The following is a 27,389-nucleotide window of genomic DNA, read 5'->3' as shown; positions in this document are numbered from 1 at the left end:
TGTCAGCTCTAAGATTATATCAGAAAGTCCACCCACCTTCCCCAAACTTCAGAAAACTCAAGGGCCAGAGAGGCGTTTTGAATGCGAACGAATCTGCCTTAGCTTACCTTCCTCAGTCTGATAATGCCGTCCTGGGCCTGGGCATCAGAGGTGATTTCGAAGAGTGCCGTGCCGTCTCCATCGATGATGTCATAAGACGACTGTGCATTTTCACCGATGTCCTGATCGTTGGCCTTCACCCTGCCGATGGCAGTGCCAAGAAGCACATCTTCAGGTACTGAGAAGTGATACAGACCTTAGGAAAGAGGAGAGAAATGGATCATTGCCTGGATTCCATCTGCCCATCCATTCATTTAGCGAACATTTACTGGGTACCTCTTTTGGTCTGGGCACCCCTGTAAAATGCCACCAATAAAATGTCAAGGGCAAAAAAATCCTTTTGCTACAGGATGTACAATATTCTAAGTGAGTCAAAGACAAAGAGATCACAGAAGAAGTAGCGATCTTTCTTCAAGACTCTTCTGAGATATGGAACTGATTCAACTCCATGTTTACCAAGTATGTAGTTTGAGCAGAGTTATATCAAGATATGAGTGACTCTCTGTGAATGTTCTTTCCAATTTACTGTAAAATCACATCGGCTGCCTGTGGGGACAGTCGTCGTTGCCCAACATAAAATAGTGAGCTAATTTCAGCACAGAAAGATGCAATGTGTAACACACTGAAAGTCGGTTTTGAAGTTACCTTTGTATTTACAGACTTGTAGACCACTTTTGATAAAATCCAATTACTAAACTTCTGCTCTGCCCCGAAGCAAGCTGTTCAGACACATGAAACACTCCTCTTGTTACTAAAGTTCTTCCTCATCGCTCTGAACACCAGAAATCCTACCTTCTAAACTCTCTAGGCAAAATACAACCACAGCACATGCTCCCTCTCCCACGGGGGCAGTCAAACGCGTCAAATCAGCGGCGTTTTTCTTTGAATCATCCTTAGTTAGTTGTCGTTTTCTTAGTGTTACTCCTTGTCATGGGTGCAGGGAAAGCTGTGGGAACCACAACCCCTGGCTAGTGCCACTTCAGTGCAGCTCTGCTCTGCCCCTCACTGCCAGCTCCTGCATGGACTTGCCCGAGGGTTTTCTCTGGCCTTCAGAACTCACTTTAGCACTTGCCTGTCGGCCCAGAACTGTCAGAGAACTAGTGCCCGCCAGAAGCACCCCTCAAAAACTCACACAAGTTAGTATATGATATCCCCGGCTCCTCCTTTCCCTGGCAGAATAATATTTCTACTTTTTTTTTTTTTGCTTGTGTACTTACAGGAATAGCTGAGTATCCGTTCCAGAGTTGCCCCAAGGGGGTACAGCTTCAGCCACCCACAGTGGTAGTGGGCTGCTGATGCACGGGAGAGACTCTCTCTCGGTCTCTCACACCCATCCTCACTGCCCTACCAGCCAGTCTCAGCATCCTCTCCAAGATAAACTACTTATAATCAAATTCTTATCTCAGTGCCTGTTTCTGGGGAATCCAGACCCAGACAGCCGGGAAGTTTTAGTCCCATTGCAACAAAAACAAGGGGAAAATAAACATTCGATGAACTGTAAACCCAGAAGGAAAAATGAAATCTGGAGAACATTACCTAATTGTAGTTTGAACTCAATCACTGGGTCCCCTGGATAAACGAAGGTTCATTTTACCCACTGTAACAAGATTAGTTCAGACGATGGGTAAGATTTTCTTCTAGCACTAAGACACTTTTATTCAATGATGACATAAAAATGTCCCTTAGAATCATGAAATAATGGGACTGGGGAATAAAATGTTCCTTCCAAGTATTTTGCCATGAGGTAGACAATGAAAATCATCACGTTGAGCACAAGTCTCCCAGTTCTCTCATAATTGGTGTAATGATTCTGTTTCTTTCAAACTTTATATTCCAGGTAAGGTGTGAGATGATTCATTCAGGTATGCTTATCAAGTAAATAAGACAGCAAGGGACCTCACTTTGCTGCCAGCTGTGATTCAGAGAGTCTTGGGAAACCAAGGAAATGGGAGATTTCTTTATTCATTTCTATTCTGCTCACTCCCATCATCTCTATCAGTGTGATCACAGTTAATAGTTATTACCGCCAAGAAAGCGAACACTTCTGAAACTCATCTGCCACTGCTGAATTGAAACAATCATTCTTCCGAGAAAGAAGACTTGCATATTAGAGCATTAACTATAATGGCAACTAGAGAAGAAATAACAAATTGGGGAAGGATAGGAGAAATGGCATTCTCCATTCTAATAATTTTGTTAAAGAGGGTTGCATTGTTGTCAGATTCATGAATGGCCAGAGGTGAAATTTCTCAATGAAAATGCATCCTTTCTGTTCTTCCTACTTGGAACCTCTGAAGAGAAATTCTCAAAGGTATCTCAACTCTGTCATTTGCAAGACCCACTTCCTTCCTTCCCTCTCTCCCTTTCTTCCTCTGGGTCCTCTCTTTTCTCTTTTCAAAAACTGGTTCTCCTACAGTAGTTCCTACCCCAGCCCAAAGCACCATCCTGCATTTAATTTCTCATGTCGGAAATGGAACTCACCTCCTCAACTAAAAATGCAGTGTATTCTTAGATTTTTGTTATCATCACCTCTCAAATACCTATCACAACTATCGCCTCTTCCCTATTTCCACTGCAACCACCCTGGAACCCCTTTGACATGAATGATTATAATCACCCCTTACCTGTCTGCCATGTGGTGAAGGCCAGATTTCACTTCCTCTGATTCCCTGGGATCAGATACTATGACTCAAGCCTTTTAATGCTTCCCAGTGGCATCAGCATAAAGGTCACGGTCCTTAAATGGCTAATTCCTGACTCACCTCACTCCCCAGCCCATGTGCTTTGGTGGCAGTGACATTCCATCCACTCTCATCCTGTCCCTGTGTGCGCCCCCCTTCCAGGGGGTGTTCCGACACCCTTTTCCTCGAGGTGCAATGCCCATCCCCCAACCTCACCTTGTCTTAGTGAATTCCTAGTCATCATTCATATAGCGAGGCAAGAGTCTTTATGCCAGAAAGACCTCCCCAAAACATCTCTCTGTGGCAGGTTACTCCAACAACTACTCAAAAGAAAAGGGTTCTGTCCAAGTAAAAGAAAGTTGGCAAATACTGCCCGTGTCCCTTATTCTCTGGTGGTGGCTGCCTAGAATGCTGTTGAGGTTTCTGAGGCAGAGCATGTCTTTAGCAGGGAGAGTACAGTCCACGGTCACTGTTGTCCCCACAGTCGAGGGAAAGTGTGTATTTTGCAGCAAATGTACTACATATCTGCCTTTTCCACCTCATACGCTAAAGATTTAATTTCTTTTATACAAGAAGTGAAACTATGATAGAATAATATCTCAGGTGCATTTTTATTATTCTCTCAAATTTTGTTAATGGAAGGTACCATGAAGAGAGAAACAAGTGCACATCTTGTCGTCACACGCGTTGATTCTAATTCCCAGTTCCACTACTCAACTACATGCTTGATCTTTGGAAAAGTTTTTTCAACTTCTTTCACAGTTGTACAATGAGGATGCATTTAGTACCAAATAACAGGAGAGTTGGTTGGTTCATGTACATACATGAATTTTCATACCTCGCATGTCATAAGTACTCAATGGTTGCAACTGGCTTTGTGGATGCTGCTGAAAATTAGAACATACAGTCAAATGAAAACATCATATTTAGGTTCTCATCCAGTGCCAGAAATTCACTTACTCTGGGCAAATTTTGGAGGGTTGTCATTAACATCAGTAAGGGTCACTGTTAGTGTCGTGGTCCCTGACAGACCACCGGAGTGTCCACCCATATCTTTGGCTTGGATAACGACCACGTACTCCTCCTTGGCTTCTCTGTCCATGTTGGGAAGGGCAGTTTTTATAATTGCTGATGGGAGAAAAAAAATGGGAGAATGACTTTCAGACAGAGAGCTCATTCAGAAATAAATATGTCAGTCGCACACATATATGTCCATACAAGTACGTACTCAGATAATTGTTTGTTTGTTTTGACATTTAATTGGTATACATTTATGGAGCCAATAGTAAGAAAGGTTGTAGTCATAGACAGAAGTAGATAACTTGCAAAAATCCATTTTATAATGTTTTTATGAACTTGCAAAAATAGACCTTTGAAAGTAAGCTTTGTGGCACACTCTTGCTTACCAAATTAAAGAATAAATTATTACACAGCCTCCTCTACCCAGGAAAATCCCAGAAGTGAAAGAATCCTACAATTTATCACAGACTCCAATTCCCCTAGGGGAGGAGTAAATACACAAATAGCTTGAAGGCCCTGAGGTAAAAAATAAATTATTCTGAAGCTCACATTTACATTACAGATGAAAGAAGTAAATGCAATATTAGAATCAATTCAGATGAATAAGACACCAGTCAGAATTAATGCAGTCCAGAGTCTAAATCCTAAGGTACTGTTCAATTGCATTTGTATTTTAATTGCCTACTTACGTCTCCTCTATTGTCAAATAGATAAATGCTTGACAAAAATAGAAAGATACAGAAAAAGGAAAACAGGGCAAAATATGAAATTATATAAAATTACATAAAATCATCAGTGCTAAAATGTCAGTGTTTTTTTCTTTTGATACATTTTCAGGGTTTTATCTATCTGCCTTTTTGTGGGTTGTACTAGTAATTTAGTTTTCTTGTTAAAGATTCAAAATGTGCAGAGATTCTGAACTTATTTTGAAAATCTGCATTTAGTACTTTTCTTGCCCTTATATTTTTTCCATAGATAAATATTGCTGATACATATGTATAATTCTAAGGCTATTACTTATATATGCATACAATTGTGCATATGTGTATAGAAACACGTCACCACAAATATGATCATGGTACAGGCATTGATCTGGGACCTTATTCACCCAATGGATATGTCTGAGATATGTTCTTGGTAGCACACAGAAGCCCAGCTCATTACTTCTTATTGTTTATTTATGAATGTACGGTGAGTAACTTAGTCCCATATTAATAGATATTACAGTTACTTCCATTTTTTCATTTTAAATAATAATCAGATATCTTATAATGGTACTATATCTTTCCGTGTCCTGCATTTTTACTTAACTCTGTCATGAGATGCCCCTCCCCAGATTGCCTAAACCCCGTAAGAAAAATGATCATGACTAGCCTAGTATATTCCTATTGAACGGATGTGTGTTATATCTCTGGCCCAGGCGAAAGAAAACTGTCCTGATTAAACATAATTCCCCTTTACTTCTAACCCTGGCACACCACAGATGTCCAATTCAAACTGAAGATGAGCCACACTCTCGGCCACTTCTGAAGCTGTAATTCTGTTTTGGGGGTAGGGGACTCATATGCTATAATTAAATCGGCTGTCTGTAAAAGGTGTGTGAAGAGTTCAAGTCCCTGAATCACTGGAGTAGCAGGCAAAGCTCAAGAGTGTCCAGGGAAATCTAATCCAGCCAGGCAACGGGCAGGCTCAAGGAAGAGCCATGAGTTCCTATGCACTTTATTAGACCTCGATATAACTTTTATATCAGAGCCTCCCATTCAGGGAGCATTCAATTCGATATTCATGCTTATTTGAAAATGTGGATGGGAACATCATAACATCTTTCATTACAATTGTTTGTTTAAGGATTTGATTATATTATAATGTAACTCCATATATCACACTTACACAGTTATAAACAAAAACAGAAAGAAAATAAGAAATATAGCAATCACTCAGACTTGCATCAATGTGAGACATTTTTGAGGAGAAAATAAACATAGGAGCAAAAAGTAGCAACAAAAACAACAGCAAAACCTAATTATTATGATGATGAGGTACCAATATGGTAACTCTGCTATGGATACATATTTTCTAGCTCAGCATATCTTCTTTATGAACCCAATTCCAGGAGAAAGAATTAGAAATTTGTTTTATTCCCATGACAATTACATGAGTGCTTACAAAGTTTAGGTCATTGTGAACTAAAGCCATCCATGGGGCTTTGGAATTTGACATGGAACTTTTAATAATCAGAGGAAACTGACATAATTTTTCAGTGAAGACAGCAACATTTTTTTCAAAGAAATTGGGTTCAGGTCTATACTCGAGTCCTCTCACGTTAGTTCATTAGGACAATATTTACAATGCTCTTAGTCTGAAATACTGGCATATGTCACTCTCATCGTGTTGATGATATATCATGAGAGTGTAAACTAAAGTACAACAGTGGTGTCTCTCAGACACGCAGAATTAAAACAGTTTTGAGGCTCAGCTGAAAACAGCATACTTGGATTAGTGTTTATGAGTTATATCAGGATGTGAGTGAAGCATCATGATGGAGATACTTGTTTCGACAGGATGTGATGAGCCTGCTCCATGGGTCTGAATCTATTACAGAAATGTTCACACCCTGCACCGTTGAGCTGTGCAACCTCTTACTACCTAAGATGCATCTCTATTGAGAAGTTGGAGTTCCTTTACAAGAGGTTCCTTATGTTGAAGTCAAGCAACTTTGGTTTTTTATATTATTCTCACACTTGCTAGCTTTGTGATCATGGACAAATTACTAAACCCACCAGGATGCAATACTATGTCCTGTGAAATGGAGATAATAACCAGCCTCTTGCTGTGGCATTCTAAGGTTATGTGACAGAATTCATGAAAAGGCCTTGGCACACAATAGTTACCAATCACGCTGTTTCCCTCCCCGTTTTTCCTTCCCGAACAGAATCTATCTAGTGCTTATCTAGATGGTAGTTAGAATGCTGGACGTTTTCCAGTTGCTTCTCCAGACTCTCTCTCCAGCATTCTGTGCCTCCTCTTGGTATAGGAGAGTGCACTTTACAGACTGCCTCAGTTAACTCACTTACTTTCTGACTTTGTGTTAGACTCAACCAACGTGCATTAGCCTAGGACAGCCATGTTCCACTGGTGTGGAGCTAAGAATTTTTAACACATGCACTACCTCACTATTTAGTCTGAGGCACTGGCCTCTTTTCCCTGAGATGGTCAAATAAAAAAGTGACAGCCGTCAACACAGCAGTAGCCTTCTGGTGCCAACGCTCCATCTTGAACCATAAACATATACATCATGTAATAGAGTTGCGTCATTTTGGTCATGTGGCATGGCCAACATGACCAAAAAGTACATTTACATCTGACTGGCTAATTCTCAGTACTAAAAATCTTTACACACAAATATAGACACCTGATTTTTAGGAAGTCACTTTGGAGCAAAAAGGGTAGGCAATTACTTTTATTATTATTATTTTATAATTCAAGATTATACCTATTTTGGTGGGGTCAACAGAATTTTAGGAATTAATTTTCATGTGTCCAGAGATGACAAATGTTGGAAATCACTGCCCTAGAAGATGTGAGGGTGGAGTAGGGTGAGATTATATATTGCCCCCCAGTCTCCCCAAATACCTCAATGTCATGGTTGGTCTTTCTGCAGTTGTTGTCTTGGGATATTGCTAGAGCACAACTCCAGAGTCCAATAACTGTCCCCTTCCCTTGCTCCTTCAAGCCTAGGGATGATGGTGACACTTCCTTTACTAGCTTGGGATGTTTCACTATCCCTTGGCCTTCAGGAACTGTTGACCACGGTATGGCCATCTCTCTTCATCTGGCCATGGTGTGGTCAATAGTTCCTTAAACACTCCTCAATATCTCCATTCCTGCCGGAATCCTATTAGATGTGATTAGGATCCTACTCCCTTACTCAAGTGTCAGACATGGTCCCAGCACACCATTCATCCACAGACATCTGCTGATTAAAAAGTGCTTCAATGAATAGCATCGGACTGTCCGAAGGACCACTCCTTGAGATTAGCAGGGCATACATTTGTTTCCCTAGCTCTAAAAAGGAGAATAATACCTATTCACTTAAGTCAGTTGCTCAAAATGACCCAGCTGGGAAGCAGCACATCTGGGAGCCTTCACATTTCCTCTTTTCTTATACAATGTTGGCAGTAGGTTTCCTGATTTCTAAGGCAAGCAGGGAGTCGCTCAAGGGTTCCTTAGGGCTTGCAGCATGCTTCACTGGCTCCAGTACAAACTGGGTAAACTTCAACAGCTCTGGCTTTGTCTGAGCCCCCTGCCTCTAGCTTCAACCTTACAACTAGCAGTAACTCATTAGAAAATCCAAGACAGAATTTCTGGAACATTTTCCTGCGACTCTGTGGCTGTAAAGGCAAGATAGAAAAAAAACACACAACAAGGGCCTTTAGTCCTATTTTTCTTCCCATTGGGTTGGGGCTAATTTATACATGTTACTTAACTTTATTTTTATTCCTATTCAAAAGACAGACCAATCCACTTGCATAAATATTGCAACATATTGATAAGCTTCTAAACTATAAGTTTAAAAACTGCCTGAAAACTTCCTTTTCCTTCTCCATAAATTATTTCCTTTGGCTCACAAATTCCCCAAGCACTAGGAGCTTCAGGCGGTTTCTTTTGTAGATGAGAGAACTTCTGTAATTAAAAGAAAAATACATTGTTTGGTGTTAAATACCAGCCAACACAGAGCAGAAAATATAGGAATAAGGCTGTTTTTCCTGTTAGACTTGAGAAATCAGAAATTTGACCCATGAAGACAAAAAAAAAAAGTTGCTAAAGTGCTCAATGAAGTGGTATGTTTACCCATTTTATACTTTGATTTTTAAAAGGCTGATGGGAGCTCCCCAATACCCTTTTGCCAGAATAAACAAATATAAAACACCTTGTAATGGTGCTAATTTTAAATAGCTTCCCATTGCCCATGGTATGACTTGGGTCCCCTTTGGTCACGGTCATGGTCAAGCAGCACCAGGGCCCAGGCCTCCCCACATGCTTCCAGTCACACATTCTCAATGCCCAGCGATGTGTTCAGAAGCATCAGCATTGTGTTGAAACACCCATTATATCAACTTGGCAACCAATTCGGGTTTTCAGTTTATGGTACATAGTGTAAGACCATTTTCTCTTCTGGGCCAGTGCGTAAAACTCCCTAATGTAAGTGTTTGCTAAATAACCTTGCAAAAACGAAAATCAACATATTATTTTGAAATGGAAATTTCAAGCTATGGCTTGGAGTGGGTCCGCTAAAAAAATATCACACCTGTTTTCTCTGGCTTTTGCACCTTTCCAAATCAGCAACTGATTTCAGGGTTTAGATTTAGACCCTGTCACTAGTCACCCTTGGGTAAATTGCAGGGCATCCTTGGGGTACACTTTTTTCCTTGAAAATGGGAGGCTTTCATATGCTGAGAAGGAAAAAAAAACCATAATAACACAATTGGTGTTCAGGAGAATAAGCCTGCCTTGCTGGATTCTCAATAACATTAACTGCAGAGTTGAATCGGAAAAAGAAACATAAACAAATACATTTCAGAAGACTTTCCCTGGAACTTCATTTTGAAAATCTAATCAGAAAAAGCAATTAATGAGAACAGTCCATTCTTTGTGAATTTAATTCAACAGAAACTGGCATTGGGGAGCAGGGATGGGAAGGTATGGGAATTGAGGTGAACCCTCATAGGAAGATTAAGACAGGAAAGGGGGGAAGCATCTTGCTCTGAAACTGACATTCATTATCCTACAGAAAATAGACTGTGACTAGAACTACGAATTAGATATATGGGTGATGATTAATGATAGAAATATAGATAGAAGATAGATAGATAGATAGATATAATAGGTGGGTGATAGAATAATAATCTGTATTTTGAGAAACAAGTTTTCTCACGTATTTATGATGCTTCATTTTCCTTTATTTAAAAGATACTGTATTATCTTACATTGACTCAGTCAAGTGGAGATTTCTCTAATGCAGCAGTTTAAGATTTTAAATCCTAGACTGGCCTGAGTTCTTTTAAATGCCAAGCAGCTGCTCCTGGTGCCTCATCATTCAGAGAGTACGTCTGATTAGAACCCAGTTCAGACATCCCCCAAATTTACAACTTGCGTGTGTATTTTTTTTCCCTTCCCATTGTCTTTGGTATCATCACTGGAGAAGCATTTTGTGTCCATCACGGAGACTTCTTTGTATAATTTCCGTGCTATCACCAGATTGAGAGGCTTCATGAGAAAGGCAAGGAGACACTGATTAACGCCTTTGTCATTCTGAAGGCTGATTACTGTAATTCGCTTTCTGTGGGTCCCCTGGATTGTGCTTCTCTAAGATTGCAGTTGATATAAAATGCTGCGCTAGACTCCTCTTCTGAATAAGACTTGTGGAGCACATTATCCTGGTTGTGAAGCCACTGGCTTTGTCATTCTGCAAATTCTTGCCATTTCAATGTGCAATTATTATCTTAATATCTGCAAAAAGGGATCTTTTGTTGATAAGATTACGTGGCACGAATTCACTGGTGATGTCATTTGCAAAGGTCATATACTGCGCCCCCAGTTTCTGCTAACTGTGGGGTCTCTACCAGTTACGTGGGATAAAAGATATATACCCAGAGGTGTTTCAACCCATGCCCACCTAATCACTGAATAATACCTTCAATACAATAACTTCAATTATGCCAAACCTGTGCAAATATATCACAAAGGAGAAAGTGACATGTTAGAAAACTGTTTCGACTCCAAAGGGTACAAAAAGTTCCTGCATGTTCCTTTCTCTGTGGCTAGAAGCAGGAATTAGATGGATGGGTGATGATTGGTGACAGACACACAGACAGACAGACAGACGGACATACATGGGTGATAGAACGGCCTGTACTGGGAGAAACTAAATTTCTCATCTCTCTCTGGCTCTTCTGTAAAATATAACAATGTAATTAGAAAACAAATGGGTTAAATATATCAGTAATCAAAGGCTTATTTGTATACTTGGTATTTTTAAAACTAAGAACTTATTCAAAAGAAAATTTACATTTCCCCTTCTCGCTTTTTTAGATTGTGTTCACATTTTTTTGCGTGACATTTTTAAAAGCAAGTGATCTAAATATGCAACAATAGGCGAACAGTAAATTAGTGGTTACGGTCATAGAGATCCGAGGCATACAATGTTAAGGAGATGCTTAAAATTACGCAAGAAATTTCTGTAACAACACACAATGCTGATCACTTCTAAATTTCATTTTAAAATATTGCCTGTCGGGATTATTTGATATTATAATGTGCTTCTAAAAATTGGCAAAGGGTATACCTAAAGATAATGTGACGTGTTTTGTAAAGGAACTGAAGGTCCACACATCCCACACTCTGACACCCCCCTCCCCAAAACTTCCCAGGACTCCGTGATGGGAAGCACAGGCTCTGCCTGTCAGAAATTGGCTCTGGGGTCGGGTGGATGAGAACTGACTCCGTAGGAGTGTTACCAGCCATGGGTTCTTGGGCCGGTCCCTGAAACTCATTGAGGCTCTCCAATCGCATGTGTGAAATGTTATTAATTGCACAACAAGAGTTTGGTATTATTACATGTGAAGTAAAAAGCCAGATGTATTACTTTGCACATACGTAGATCTTATTATATGTAGCTAGAGGTCTGTACATAGAGATATAGATGTAAATATATGCATATTTTTATATTTATGTTTATACATATAGGTACATAAATGTATGGGCATACAGATATACACTCATCAGATCTATATTTATACATAACTTTGCATTCACTTTTTATAAATATATACCTATTTATACATTTTTATGTAAGTAAAATTTAGGAATCAATTCTGTATAACAATAAACTTATGTAAAGAATTAATAACAAGGTTTATGTTCAGTGATTCTGTAAGATGTGAACATTCTTCACCAGTTTCAAAAAGGTGCGCCTCCAGCCCCGGCCGGTGTGGCACAGTTGGATGGAGTGTCTTCCCGCAGAGCAAAAGTCGTGGGTTTGATTCCATCAAGGCACTTACCCAGGTTGCAGGTTTGATCCCAGATAGGGTACCTATGAGAAGGCAACCAATGGATGTTTCTCTCTCTCACATTTATTTTTCTCTTTCTCTCTCCCTCTTCCCCTCTCTCTAAAAGCAATAAAAACTGTCCTCAGATGAGGCCAGGGGAATGGTATGCCTCTGTAAGGATTTCCAGGTAACAAAATATTTTTTTGCATAATGTGTGCTCAAACTCATTTTTTACTATAACATTGTGTGCAATGTGTGGCTATTTAAAAATTGAGATATGATGGACATATAACATTATCTTAGTTTCAGTTGTACATCACTATAATTGGATATTTATGTGTACACTAAACACTCACCACCACAAGATACTTACCTTTCTTCAGACTTTCCTAGCCCCTTGGTGCCTCCACAACTTTGTGTGGATAACAGCCTAGACCACCTATGGCTCTCATGGGACCTCTTAGAACCCCATACTTGTTTTCAGGTCTAAATCCGATGTTTTGGAGGCCAAGAGGCCCTCTTAGGTAGAACCAATTACTCTCTTTTTTTCCCATCTATTGTACCTTTGCTAGAAACTGCCTCATGCCATTTACTGTTATGTCTTTCTTCCATTTCACTACTTTCTCTATGATTTCAACCTGTCCTGAGAGTACATTACTGTGGACAAGAACCATGTCTCATTTAGCCCTGGATGCCCGGAATCAAACACAATCTCTGGCACGTACCCAGTACTCAACCAATGGAAGAGAGAAGAAAATAACACAATGGAAAAGAAAGAAGGTAGGAGAGAGTGTGGAGGAAAAGAAAGGCAGAAAAGAATGCTAATAGAGTTTTTCTTAACTGTTTTGGGCACTCAGCAATGGAGTCCGTAAACACTTTGATAAAGGTTAATAACTGCCATGTCTAGGGGACCAGAGACATTCAGATACAGTGATAAATAAAAGAGCCAGGAGGTAGGGAGGAGGGTGTCAAGATTTGGACCTAAGTCTCACAGCCTTCAAGGCTCAAGAAATGCCCAAGGGCTAGTCCATACCATCTCAGGAGTTACATCTTAAGGTCATGCCGGTTTGCCAGAGGAAGGGCACATCACCTTGGTGAATGCCAATGAGGTGAGAATGCTGTGCAGATTGAAGAACCCACGGGTTCTCTAGGCATTTCATCCACTTTATAATTGACATGAGTTGTTTACTAAACGCCTCAGTATAAATGTATGGTGTGGTGTTCTAATATTTCTCATAATCTCAGGATTACTCAAATGAAAGGGTAATGCTGATGGGCTAAGTATCCTACTAACATTTCATGAATTTAATTAATTGAGGGTGAATTTGTGATAAATAATTGTTTTCATCTACACGCTTTACCAATGATGCCCTAGTCTGAGTTGTTATTTTTCAAGTTCTCTTATTAGTTATTTCTCTTGGTATATATACAGATATGCTGTCCATATTCTCCTAAAATATTATAGGTAAAATTAGTTGGCTGACAATGTCTTATTAGACAAATATTAGGGGTTTGGGATCTGGTCCAGCAGTGAGAATGGTCTTGGGCGGTGTCACACAGACTGGGCTGGGCAAGGTTCCAAATCTGTGCCTGTAGGACCTTAGATATAAATGTTAGTGAAATAATCTACTTCCTTGAGTAAAGTATTTTTCCAACAATCTCCTCCTATGCTATCACAGCATCTTAATATGAGTCCGTTTGACAGACGTGACTTCTTTCTCGTAGATTTTATATATATTTAACTCTACATGACCCTCCCCATTTGTGCTTGAAAACTATTGCTAGAGAACCATAGTCTTCAGAGCTTCACATTAGACCATGAGGCTCTACCAGGTACCTCAATGTGTACAACTTGCTTCTTTACATGTGAATTTCCTGTCTTGTAATGCTGTGTATTCTTTGACTAAATAGCTACAACTTCTTCCTCACCCACTGTGTGGATCACATGGATGTCTGTATCTATATCCATAGGGAATGACACAGGAAATATTTGTAAGTGAATTAACAAGAATGCCCTGTCTCCAGGGCTTTGTGCACACTGTGTAATGACTTCAGTGTGTACACTGTCTGTTCTGAAGCTCCTGGAGTCCCCTATTAAACAATTCTGTGCAGGCCCCCATTTCCAGCATCAACACATGACTAGCCAATAACTGATGCTACTCAAACTACCAATTTCTCGTTACACTGAAATACTTGCAATTATTGCTATTCAGAACTGATGATCCTCAATCAAGTGGAATTATTTCTGTGAAGCACATGATGGCTCCATTCTCTCCTTAAGCCATAATTCCAATAACTAATTACACTTATAATAAATGTGGGTGGTTTAAAGAAGCAAAGTGAAAGTCATTAAAAATTGGATGCTTTCTCCCAGCAATTCAGAACTTAGGTGAAGGAGAATGGCAGGGGTGTAGAGAAGATAACAAACAGGCTTTGCAGCCGCCCATGAAGAAAGCTGGTATTGAAACCTGAGTCTAAACGAAGTTAAGCAACTCTTTTCAACTCTTGGAATCTCCATCTCCCCATCTGTTTAACAGAGGTTTTAACACCTACCACTCATTACATGAAAAAGCATGTAACATTGTCCACAGATCATGACAGAGACTCAAATTTTAAGTGAAGCTATGTTACCCGGAAATGCTAGAGTGGCCCCGATTCTTCTTTTGCCCTGTTGAAACTTTCTGGCCCTAGATCTTGGTCAGACACATCATGTCCTATTGATCACGGCCTGCCAATATAGACGAGTAGAACGTGGCATTTTAGGAGTCCAGGATTTGCTATCACACAATGTGTTTGAATTCTGGCCCTTCCATTTCCAAATGTTATCATTAACCTAGGCCAATTCTTTAGTGTGTTTGAGACATGGTTTTCATTTCTCTTCTGCTACATACAGGTGTGTTTATCTCAAAATAGTTCTTATTTTTTGTTTTTGAGATGATGATTAAGAAAGATAATAAATATTATTTATGGTACTTACTAACATCTATTAATAACACATATTATGTTACTATTCAGCCAATAATAAAACAGTAATCAGCTGATGACTATTACTAAGGCTATAACTACCACTGATACCATATTATTTCTGGGTAATTGTGAAGATCCATCACAATAAAAACACGAATACTCTTGTAGAACTTTCTTTGTGCCGGGCTCTAGACAGGTACAAAGTCTTCATGTATATAAGATGCTTAGTGTACTAGCTGGTACAAAGTAGACATTCGCCTGCATCAAATTATAATTATTGTCACTCTCACCTCATCTTTACATGTCACGACCATCATAACAATTAAAGTTCCTACTAAATAATACAGAAATAGGGACTTTTGTGATTCCAGTTAGATGATTTATATTGAGAGCTTCACTGTGGTTGAGGTAGTAATAGATCCAATGCTCTTCTTAGCACTTCCCATTTCACCAGCTGGTCTTTCCTACACATTGGAGGTTGTAGATGATCACAAATCACTGACTTCACAGTACTCTGATTGGTAGGTTTGCCTGTTAGCTTCACATGGTAGCCGTTGCTGTTCTTCTTTGAGTAATCTCTAACCCAGAGAGAAAATCCAACTCAGTACATCACCCAAGAAATCCCCACTTGACCCACTAATCCTGATTTCAAATTTCTATGAAATGCAGACACTGAGATCCTGGCAAAAAGACTGCCTTTGCTGATAAGATTTTCTCAATTAACTAAATCCGTAACCTCCAGTTCTTAGAGAAATTTCTGGCTACTAAATCATGTCTTGGCCCATGGGTCATTGCATATTCAGCAACAAATGATCACTGAATAATTTGTAGGTGTGGCTGGGTAAGGTTCCCATTCATAAAATCACAGTCCAAGGCTCAGAGATGAGGGACAACTTTTTCCATCCAAATGCTTTAACACAGGTCAGAGGGCAAGTCCACTTCAGCGAGGGCTTTGGCCAAGAAGGGGTGGGTCTTCCTTTAATTAGCTGCCACAGCAAGTATCAAACATGTGCTGAGAACTGGCCCCAGTTTCCTTCCAAGTCAGGATCAGCAACCAGACTGGGCTTAACCAAATTCTGGTTTCCTCACTGCCACACTTACTTACAGTGCAAGTTGTCCTTATCGGCCAACGATGTTTATCAAACACCGAGATGCACAGAAGTGGAAAACGTCCAAGTATTGAAAGTTACATATGAGAAGCACTTACAATTCTGACAACTTGATTCATCCACAATAATTCAAGGGGCACGGATCTCCCCACTATCCCTAGATAACCTCCTCCTCATTCCTCTTGTGCCTTTGAATCCAATACGCTCCTTGACCTCTTCGTTGTCTTATCCAAGTTCTGCTTTTGAAATCACCATATATTCTACTTTGGGACCGCAGGCTGTCTTTCTTCCCAGCATAGTGAGTTTTCTTCTTTCCTTCACACTATCTCTTAAAATAGAACCTTCTCCCTCCTTTCCTCATGCCGCTTCTCAAACAAAGCTGCTGTGTGTTTGCTTCTTAATCATATCAGGGTCTGTGCAAGAAATACCATCAGCTGCCGTCGCCTGGTATGACAGTTACCCCTCTTTTCCACTCTTGCATATCATCACGGGTTTTAGCTTTTCTCATTTTTTTTTATTAAAAAACTTCCCCACCCTAAGTTACTTGTACCCACGCAATCAATGCTCCCCTTCGTGGACCAACAAGGGCAGGTGGCAGGAAATGCCCTGGGCTCTGTTTTATGCAGAATAAAAAGCACTGTCGCAAGGACTAAATCTGTCACTCCACAAATGTTTGTTGAGGATGTACTACATATCAAATATAGTGTCAGGAGCTAAGGGTATGGTGGGGGGGGTGGAGACAGAAAGGGGGGTTAACATAACAATCCTTACATTCTAAGGATTTAAGATCTACTCAAAGTAGGGCAATGAGGCTCATACCCCATTGGCAAACTTCTTGGTTCCAGGTTTGGTTTTTTTTTTTCATTTGTAAACCTAAAGTGATTCTTACTTTGCAGAAAAAAAAAGGAGCATATAAATAAATATATAAATAAAAGTGACATAAAAATATGTCAGCAGCGAGGGCTGTTCATTATAAATGGTTCTCGTATACACTGGCAAGGTTTAACTATGAATAGCACAGGCCGCGGCCAGTGTTGAAATCCAGATATGCTTATGGTCTATAACAGAGAGGTAGGCACAGGGGACTGGGTCTCTACATCCCTCCGGGAAAAGGATGATTACACTTGTGTAAACAAGAGGCCTGCCGACCTTCCTGGGAGGCAAGCCAGAGGCAAAATCATTGGGAGGGAAGGGAACCTGAGGTAGTTGCTCTAGTTAATAGAGAGTTAACTTACGAGGGTTAAGGAAGAACAGATTTTTATAGATTTATTGTTCCCTTCGTAACAGTTGTCAAAATATATCAGGGCTAGGTTTCTTCAAATACATCAAGTACCTTGTGGTTTTCATTCTCTTTATTAAAATTTAAAACTGTAACAAATAAGGATATCTTTCTTTTCCTGCTCTGGGTTTTTACCAATTATATGACCCCCTCCCTTCTATTTCTTTTTCCTGATTCTTACCAACTTCTTCTCATGCTCTATTCTCTTCTCTTTTTACTCTGTGGTATACTTCTTTTTAACGCCTTTGTTTCAACAGACCTAAGTGAATATACATATTTGGGAATTTCTACTTGGTGTGTGGATTCCAAATCTGAATGAACAGACGTTGAAGTTCTACCTTCTCTATGTGTCTGCTTCCTCCAATTCAATGTAAGGGACACTCATTCATTGCCTCTTATCTGCTAAGCATTATTAGCCTTGGTTGGAGGAACCGCAAAAAATTCTCTGTAGCAGAGATACCCCTGAGAGTTGACAGACTAATTCCTTCCAGCTCTCAGTTGCTCATGGCAATGATAGAACCAGAGGTGTGTGTATCTGTCTGCTTTTGACCTTGTCACAATACAAAGGATGCGAGCCTTTGGATCTGAGAAAGTTGCAGTCACTACTTGCACGTGTCATTGTATGTAGTGAAATACTGAGTAAAATTTCACCCCTAGAAGTAACCTCTGCATGTGCACGTGAGCGCAACATATTTAAGAGAAATGATGTGAATCAGAGGAAACATTCTGGACTAGGACAGAAGAATAAATTGACTTTCAAATCTGACATTTAGGTTTAGGGGAACTTCGAAAAAGTCACCTGTCTGCGCTCATCATGATTTTGCTGCATTAAATGAAGAACATAAACCTTTTGTTCTCAGACAAGCGAAGTGTTCAGTTAGGGAAATGTGTGTGAAATGGCCTTGAGGACACATTTTTCCTCCTCTTTCATAAGTGACTTATTCAGGGTCTCAGTACTAGAACCTCTGTTGGAATTCAGAATTTTTAAACTCCAATTTCAACATGTCTCTCGGTAAGCACGTATGGAAGCGACACTGTGCTTTCTCATCTAACCTTGTGGGAAACATACATTTGCTGAAAACCTGCAGAACAAGTCGAAAATTACACTATGTACCAGCTATGGCATACTGTATTGAAAATTACTGAGATGTTTAATTTTCTTTCCTTTTTCCCCTGGAAATTGTTACTAAGTGAGAGTCCCAAAGGGTCCCAGCTGTAAGGGGATGTTGTTGATTCATTCTGAACCTATCGGCTATTATTCCAATAGCTACTGCCTGATCATTACATATTCTCCAAATATGAAATTGTTGTTGTTCTTGTTGTTTTATATAGGTAGAGGGAAATAAAATTTCATAACCCTCCCTATTTTCATGTCTGCAAATGACCTGTTTTTTTTTTCCTTTTAGTACTTAGACTTTGCAATTGACCTGTTTTTATGAAGGAATTCCAGGGGACCATTTCTGCTGTAAGTAAACTTAATATTCAAAGAATCCTTATGTGAGAAAAATCAGGAAACAGTAAATAAAATCCACTTTTTTCCATTGTGGTCTTTCCTATGTATGCTAATTTTATCAAAACATTTTAAATTCAATTCTAATTTCTTATCACAGGAGGAAAGGAGAAAAAGAAACCATGCCTCCATCCCCAACTATTTTTAATTTCTCATTTTTGCAACATGTGAATAACGCCATTGAAATCAATGACCACTGAGAGAGGACCGCTAGTGACAAAGGCACTGTAATAATGGTTGGAGATATAAACCAGATGAGGGACAGTTCTATGGTGTGAGACGGTTCACAATCCAAAGATGAGGCAGGTGTGAGCAACTGCCCACCAACATGAAAATCTATCACCCCCTCTTTGGATGCTGCTATCTAGTGTGTGTCACTCCATCGTAACACTCCCCCCACCGGATTTGTGTCCTGCATGTGCTTTTGTTCTTACATCAGCATCTAACTGGCCTGCCCCTCTCTGTCAACATCATTCTCTAAGGCTTTAAGCATCTTCATTTCTATAAAAACGGTCCTGCTCCAGTCTTTTTTCACTCCTCAACTATATGACTTACCCCTCGTCTAGTCTCTGGAACACTTTGGTACAATAAATACTGTGAGACTAGATACAAGTGGTTCCCATGATTCCATGTTGTAACAGGACAGCCTCATACTTAGAATCGCAACACCTACTGGATGCCAGGAGCACCACAGACAGTGGGACCACACTATGATATCTTTACTCAAAGGTCAAATTAGTAGTGAGGCTTCGCTGACCAGCCCTTACAAAGGCAATAGCCACCCTCACTGGCCCCCTCTTTTTTCTTACCCAGCTGTCAAATTCTCGGCCCTTACAGATCCTTGGCAGCAGCTCACAGACAATAAACCATTGATTTTGCTTGTTCACTAATGTTTACCCCGCCCCTAGAACAGCTCCCAAGGCACCTACTGTTTTCAGTCCATTTTAATATTTTTCAGTGACTCAGTGCATGAATGGGTATCATTTCTTTCTCATGGGAGCTAGTGATGGATCTGATATAAAAATAAACACATACAAGGAAAGGACTACCTGCACCGCTCTTCTGAAGGTGGGTGGAGGTGTGAGCACAGCCGACTTGCCCCCCTTCTCCATCGGTACAGGGAACACTCTGGCTGTGGAACACTCAAGAACCAGAGCATCTCTGTCTGCCTACCAGGGAACGCATGGTGTAATTACTTCCCACCTGTGAAACACGCTAAATACCTCAGGATCAGAGTACTGTTGTGCCTCTTCTCACTCTTACGTAAATATTTGCACATGTAAAATTTCAGCACCTTGACACCCATTGAAATGGTCCCATGGAAAAATGAGACAGATTGACTCAGCCACAGGTGTTGGCAGTCAGCAGGGAGACAGTTCTTTGTCAATGAGACAGCCAGGATTTGGTACAGCACAAATGCAGAAGCCAGAATCTAATGGGGGTGGGGTAGGAGCTGGCCCTAAAAATGCCATTTCCCACTCACCCTCTCGGAGGTCTGAGCATCCAGCTGGGCCTTCTGGCCTGCAGTCAGCAGCTGCTCCACCAAGATAATGAGGGAGGGTTTTTCTGTGTGTGTGCATTAAACGTGAACCAACCTCAATTTTCCACCCAAATTCATTCTGAAGCCAATGATCTATGTTACCAACAATTTCAGTTGGTATGACTCAGTAATGAGAAACGCAAGATTCAAGGGGGTGGCATTTGAGTTCATACCTTTCAATGAAAACCCTGACTTTGTTAAGTTAGAAACTCAAGTCCTCGAGTGGAAATTATGGACCAAGTGCACTAAATATGTTTTCAAAATCTGAACTTTAAAGAGTGCTGACAGTAGCTATGATCATCCGTCCTTAGAATAAGAATAGGGCCTGGGGAATATGAAACATGTTAGTGATGGGCATACTGTAGAAGGGGTGTCCAACCTGTGGACCGTGGGCCACTGCATGCGGCCCAGGATGGCTATGAATGCAGCCCAACACAAAACCATAAATTTATTTAAAACACTATGAGATTTTTTGTTTTAATTAGTGTTTGTGTATTTAATGCATGGCCCCAGACAACTCTTCTTCCAGTGTGGCCCAGAGACGCCAAAAGTTTGGACACCCCCTGCAGAGAATTTTGCATGAGAGAACAGTTGAACCTGAACTCCATGGTCACCTTCAGGCCTTCAGGGGCCATGCCATGCTATCTCCTCTGAAGCTGTAACCCACACTGTCACCCCACTGGAACCTCCCCTCAGAAACATGGTGACCATGCACAGGCTTAGCTTTGTTATAAATAAATGTTTATATGCGACACGGCGCTTCTGTTTGTCTTTTTGCGTGTTTTCAGCACAGTTTTCAGTTACCTTCAATGACAGTCTTCAATAACTGCCTGCCAGTGTGTAGGAGGTACATTGCTTTAGAGTTCGTATGAAACGTAAGTACAACAAATGCTGTTTTTAAACCTCTTTTTCCGCATGTCTGTTTTCAAATGTGATAGAAAGTGATGCCATTTTAGAAGATTCCATTATGACAATTCTAATATATTATTACTGCAATTTCATATACCTGATGAATAGGGACTGGAACATGGTGGGGAAAGTATTTCCTCTTAACTATTGTAGACTAGCTACTGATATGTACACAGAGAGTGAGATAAAAACCTCAGCAGGCACCAGCCTTACAAACATCCTCTCACTGCCTGGTGATTAATGGTCTCGTTCAGTTACCACGTTAAGAGAAAGGTTTTGAAAATGCAGCAGCCTTCTTTAGCCACGGTTTCCCTTTCTGCATTTCCAGTTATCTACAGTCAGCACTGGTGCAAAATATGAAATAAAAATTTTTGGAAACAAACACTCAAAGTTTTCAACTGTGCACCCGAGTGGCATGAGAAACTCTCACGCCGTCCTGCTCCACTCCATGCGGGGCGTGAATTAGCCCTTTGTGCAACGTACCATTGCTGGAAATGCTCCCTGCCCGTTAGTCGCCATTTGCTTATTGGATCAGCTGCCCTGGTATCTCAGTGATTGCATTCAAGAAACCCTTGTTTTCCTTTTTAAGGGCCTCAAAGCCATTTACATAATTTTTATTAAGGTATATTGTTATGCTATTCCATTTCATAATTAGTTATTGATGTTCATATCTTACTGTGCCTAATTTATAAGTTAAACTTTTCCATAGGTACGTATGGGCAGGAAAAAGACATTGTATGTATGTATGTATGTATGTATGTGTGTGTGTGTGTGTGCATGGGGTGGGACTTTCTGCAGTTTCGGGCATCTACTGGGGATTTTGCAACCTATTTCCCTGCAGATAAGTGGGGACTATTGTGTGACTTTGTGAAGTTCATAGAACATGATTGATAAGAGTGCTACCTTGATGTCAAGTCATCTAAACTCAAGTGACTTGACTGAAGCCACACACAGAGCAAAGCTATTCCTATGAGAACTAGATGGGACTACAGGTTTACTTGACCCGGATTCGAAAAGGGGGAAGTGATGACCCATGAGGTTTGTTCTCAGCTCTTCCAAATTACTAAATGGTTTCACTTTATCGTCCCAGGCCTGGTAAATAGTACTGTTTGCTGTGATTACTACTCTTGTCTGGTGTTGCTACTTGATCCTCTGCTGAGAATGAGAGCCCAGGTTTCCAATTTGCATTTTGTTTCATCATGTAAATACAGTCATTACTATTTTTATTTATAGCTTGTGAACATATTTGTTAGGAAATAGCACAATTAGGCGATCTCAATTCCTGGCTTACAGGGATCCACAGAGGTTCCTTTACAGGGTGCAAAGGTAGCTTTTAAGATCGATAATAAATACCACAGCCACTTTACTAAAGTTAATAGGATGGAAAGGAAAGTTTCAATAGAAGTCTATCACACATAATAAAATTTTACCACTCATGGAAACTACTTTTAAAGAAACTCTCCAGATATATCTACATAAAAAAATCTATGTAATAAAGGTGACGCTTACATTTACCAGCAAGTTCAATCCTGTTAACCTTCCGCACACTAATATCATTAATTTACTGAATTCTACATTTCTGCTCCTTGTGGCCATATAGAAAAGCCTAGCTTGTAATAAAATAATCATATTTAAGATTTTGAATGGGAAATTATACATTATGGGAAATCATCATAAATTGTAAAGTGATTCTTAAATCATTTTTCAATGTGTTATTTATATAGCCACATGCTCCTAAGTCTCTGCCTATGAGAACTACAACCTTATGTCTATTTGACATGTTTCAAGCATAGTATCAGGCATGTAAGAGTCTGAAAAATCCACTTACTCTATAAATATTTATTAAACCTGTATGGGGAGAAATGTCCATTTATTTCCATATTATAACCACAAATTTTCTAACTGTAAGGGAATACTGATCAGTTCTTATACTCAAATTTCTTAAGAATTGGGGTTTTTACCCCAAGTGGGAAGTCTTTGAGGTTTTTAAAAAGTGAAGGACTGATGTTTTAGAGACACATTATTCTCTTTAAGTAGCTGTATTTTGGACCCCTTACCCAATATTCCTGACTCACCCATATTTGCATTCATCTAAACTAATTATTATTCAAGAACATTCTGTTATGTTAGCTCTTTCCTTTAAAATAATTGACACAATCCTTCAAACAACAACAACAACAACAACAAGAAGTCAATTATTTCATTCCCTTACGTATTTTCTTCAAGGCACTTTGAAAAGAGTAAACAAGATGCATTTATAATAAGATTATTTATGCTGACACTGCTCTGCTTGTTCTGGAAGCTCCATGAAGTCAGGGCGTGCCTACCCCATGCATCATTCCGTTCCTGAGCATGGAAGTGATCAGTGAATACCTATTTACTAAACTGAAAATAAACATGAATTTAAAGGAGGACACTGACATGTTTCGAGGCTCCCTCTTCTTTTACTTCTTTTTCTGGACTCGTGGACTTGTCACTGTTTCTATTTTCTTTTCCTAAGCCTTTCTATCAGAAGATAGAAAGCTTGATGCATGAGAGCTTGAAATCAGACAAATCTGGTCAAGATACCTCTCTGACTTTTACTACCTGAGTAGCTTTAATTTAATTTTATTAATTTGTGCAGAGCTTTAATCTCTTTTATGCAAAATGATGATCATAGCACCCACTTACATGGTCACAAAAAATGATAAGAAATGGCACAGAGTAGATGATCAGTGAGTAGTCACCTTTCTTCCCTTGATTTTTTGAACAGAATATACTCATAATATCTACAGTTATATGCCAATGTGGTAAGTGAGAAGTCACTGATTCTGGAAGAAGAAACCAATCTAAAGAAGAGGCATTTGTGCTGTGGGATGTTGTTCTGTAGCAGCCTGTGTCCCTGGTCTGTTTTCAGTAATGCCATAGCTACCATTCCCAAATAATTAGATGATCAAGTGCTGATACATGTTGAATATGAGAAGAGAACTCAAAGCTATATTCTAGGCATCTTAAAAGCATCCATTCTTCAAATCCAAAATTCTTGGAATCTGAAGTTGACAGCATCAAATTACTTTTAAAGAAGCTCATACTTTCACCATGTTCATCTCTGAGTTAATTGTGTTTATTTGTTCATTTATAATGTGGCTCTGGAATATCAGAAGACAGCACAGTGCTAGGCATTGGGGTGTGTGGTAAGAACTAGATAAGATCCCTGTACTTAGAGTTGAAACTCCTTTTTAAAAAATAGCATTTTTAAAGAAGAGACATGGTAATATTTTAGGCTTTAGCTAGAAGAAATTGTTTCACAGAGATGTCTGTGGAATCTGAATTTCAAGGAAACAGATGGGGTGTTTGTATATTCCTCCTACCGGCCTCTCAGTGGGTTGGGAATCTGCACACAGGACCTACCTCTGCTTAAAGGACAGCGGTGTCCTGTATTAAGTAACACCCTCCTCTGAGCTTCCATAATTATATGTATGTAATCATGGACAACATGATGATATTAACTCTCTGGTTTCCAATCCTTCTTTTTGGAAAATACATCTAAAGTCACAGTTACCACAACATCTAAAAACAATTACTGAGTACCAGTGTTATGTTCTATACAGCATTAGGTAAATCTCAAATGCTGGGAAGGTAGAGTGAGGCCATGAGGATGGGAGAGGGGGTGGGACTATAAAAATAAAACCTGCTGTCCTTAAATGAAAACACCAAAAGTATGTGTGTGTGTGTGTGTGTGTGTGTGTGTGAGTGTATATATATATATGATTTTTGAGTATATAAAGGGTTGTCAAAAATTTACTCCTCTTATTTATTGGTAAGTCTTTGATATTCTTAGATAAACCACCCTTCTCTGCAAAATCAATGAAAACACATCTTTATCCTCCTTCAGCCAGTCATTTTGAAGGAGTACAAATGAAATTCAAAGTTATCTATCAAAGGAGAGAAGAAGTATCGGCATAGAAATAGAAATTGCAAGTAAACCCTGCCTGGACGTGATGCACAGTAACTGGAAAAGTTCCTGACCAAGCTGGTCCACTTGGGTTGGACAGGTGTCATTGGGGAGTAAGTATTTGCTTCTTTTCCTTCCACATAAACCCATCCCAAGGCACCCCAGTGTGACAGTGGGTGTTACATGTTCAGGAGTCCATGTGGTTCATAGTCTTCTAATTCACCATGCACTTCCAAAGTCCTCGGTTTCACTAAGAACGCATCCCTTTGGCCTCAGTCAGCACTGCAGGCTCCCTCTGAGCATAAAAATGATTTGTTCAAAGGTGTAAGTAAAATGACAGTCGCACTACATTCAGCTTAATGATTTTATGTGCGTGGGTTGAGATTATTTTTGGTAATCACAAAACAATTAATGTGAACACAACGCTTACTCACCCTGCCTTACCTCCCACAAGAGACTCCAAGCAGGGAAGTGACTGTTAAGGCAGGGTGTGCAAGCAGCCAGCTGTCATGCTCAGTGGGATATGAGGATCCGATCATTAGCAAAACTGGGGAGGAATAGCACTTGTGTGGGATCCTATGTATACATACTGAACCAACTAGACTATTGATCTATGAGATATTTAAAGTTAAGTTTTGCAATCGTCATCATCAACATCATCTAATTTGGATGCAGTGGCACAGTGAGGTTTAAATACAGTACCACGTGAATTACACACTTTAGATTCTTGTTAGTCACTCATTAATTCATTCACCCCTTCATTTGTTCAACATATATTGATTGTGAGCTCTATGTACTGAACTTTGTCAACTGTCTGACTTTTGCCATATCATTAAACATCAATATCCTTATGCTCCTCATCTTTAATAAGATATTTCAAAACAGCTACTTTGCATAGCATGGGATTAAATAAGAACACCAAGACACAGGCATGTAATTGTTATTGCCTATGATTTTTTTACTAAGGATCCACTGGTGTTTCTTCTACCTGAGGTGGAAGGAACATGAGACAGGCAGCTGTCTTTCTCTATATTCTCTTTTGATTAAAAAAAAACAACATAGACTTACACACTGATATTTCCTTTGCCCCTTGGTTGTTCTGAATGCGTGTGTATGTGCGAGTGTTGTCTCTCTGCCTACATTCTTCCCTCCCAAATTATAGAAATCTATACCCTACACTGTGTAAAGAAGACAGATACTGGATGAAGAGAGCATCAGGAGGGCATCCCGTAGTGAGAAAAGCACTGTCTGGCTCCCTCCCAAACCCTCCTGTCTAGTCACTTCCTGCCTGACTTCTCTAGGGAGAACTCCTGTTCTTCTCCCAGAAGTCATGGAAGAGACTCCAGGTATTATAGAAAAAGCCACTTTTCCTCCTTCCCCACCCTTGGCCACCACTTTATGGGAGGGCCTATTCTGGGGTGTTCTGTGAGTTTTTAAGTGAGTCAGTCATATGATGGGTAAAGATACCTCAGCTTTGACCAGCTCTTAGAAAGAGTCCTTATCTCCTACAATATAACTGTTCTAGACAACTGGTCAACCAGCTCCCTTCCTCCCCATGTCACTCCTGCCTTTCAGTCAAACTTTCAACTACAAATTCAAGGCTCTTAATAAAAACTGGCATCTTGGAATTAATATCACTAAAGTACTTTTTGATTTACTATTAAAAAACAGCTTGGGGTTTTTCTAAGTAGAAATGTCCTACCATGGATATCACACTTTGTTTCATTAAATACAATAAAAATAGAAAAAATATTAGAGTTATTCTTAATTTGTGAAGACCAAATTCAAAGTATGGAGTGCTTTTTTTCAGTATCATGAATGCTTGGAAACAGTTTTATTATCAGTGGTTTTATTGTTTGTTTTATTTTTGTACATGATTTTATTTATTTATTTTTAGAGAGAGGGGGTGGGAGGGAGAAAGGGAGAGAGCCATTAATGTAAGAGACGAACATTGATCAGCTGCCTCTCATACATGCCTTCACTGGGGACCGAACCTGCAACCCAGGCATGTGCCCTGACAGGGAATGGAACTGGTGACCTTTCAGTTTGCAGGGCGATGCCCAACCGAGCCACGCGTGGGTCAGTGCTATTATCAGCGTTGTTAAAAATTGCAGACTTAATTCCAGGAGGTGAAACCACTCATCTGAAGTCACACAGAAAATTAATAAGAGAATTTCGATTTTTAAATTCTAGCCTACATTCATTTCACACCAAAAAACACTTTAGAGTAAAAAATTCTGATATCATTCAGGAAGTGAAAACTATTTTTCCCCCAATATTTAATTTTTTTCTG

The 27,389-nt window shown here is 39.8% G+C and overlaps 1 protein-coding gene across 3 annotated transcripts in view; it reads right to left on the bottom strand.

Moving 5' to 3' along the window:
* CDH8 (cadherin 8) overlaps window positions 1-27,389 on the bottom strand; it is a 348,795-nt gene that overhangs the window by 148,859 nt on the left and 172,547 nt on the right. For all 3 annotated transcript variants that reach the window (XM_053666794.1, XM_037161975.2, XM_053666795.1), the window contains exons 5-6: window positions 3,741-3,908; window positions 108-295 (exon numbers count right to left, since the gene is read on the bottom strand). In XM_053666794.1, coding sequence (XP_053522769.1) covers window positions 108-295; window positions 3,741-3,908 — 356 coding nt within the window. The remainder of the gene's footprint in view (window positions 1-107; window positions 296-3,740; window positions 3,909-27,389) is intronic.

The sequence above is a fragment of the Artibeus jamaicensis genome, unplaced genomic scaffold (assembly GCF_021234435.1).
Source record: "Artibeus jamaicensis isolate MK-2021 breed Jamaican fruit bat unplaced genomic scaffold, CSHL_Jam_final contig_464, whole genome shotgun sequence".
Lineage (NCBI taxonomy): Eukaryota > Metazoa > Chordata > Mammalia > Chiroptera > Phyllostomidae > Artibeus > Artibeus jamaicensis.
The sequence above is the reverse complement of the archived record's forward strand: the minus strand, read 5'-3'. Positions and strand labels throughout refer to the sequence as shown.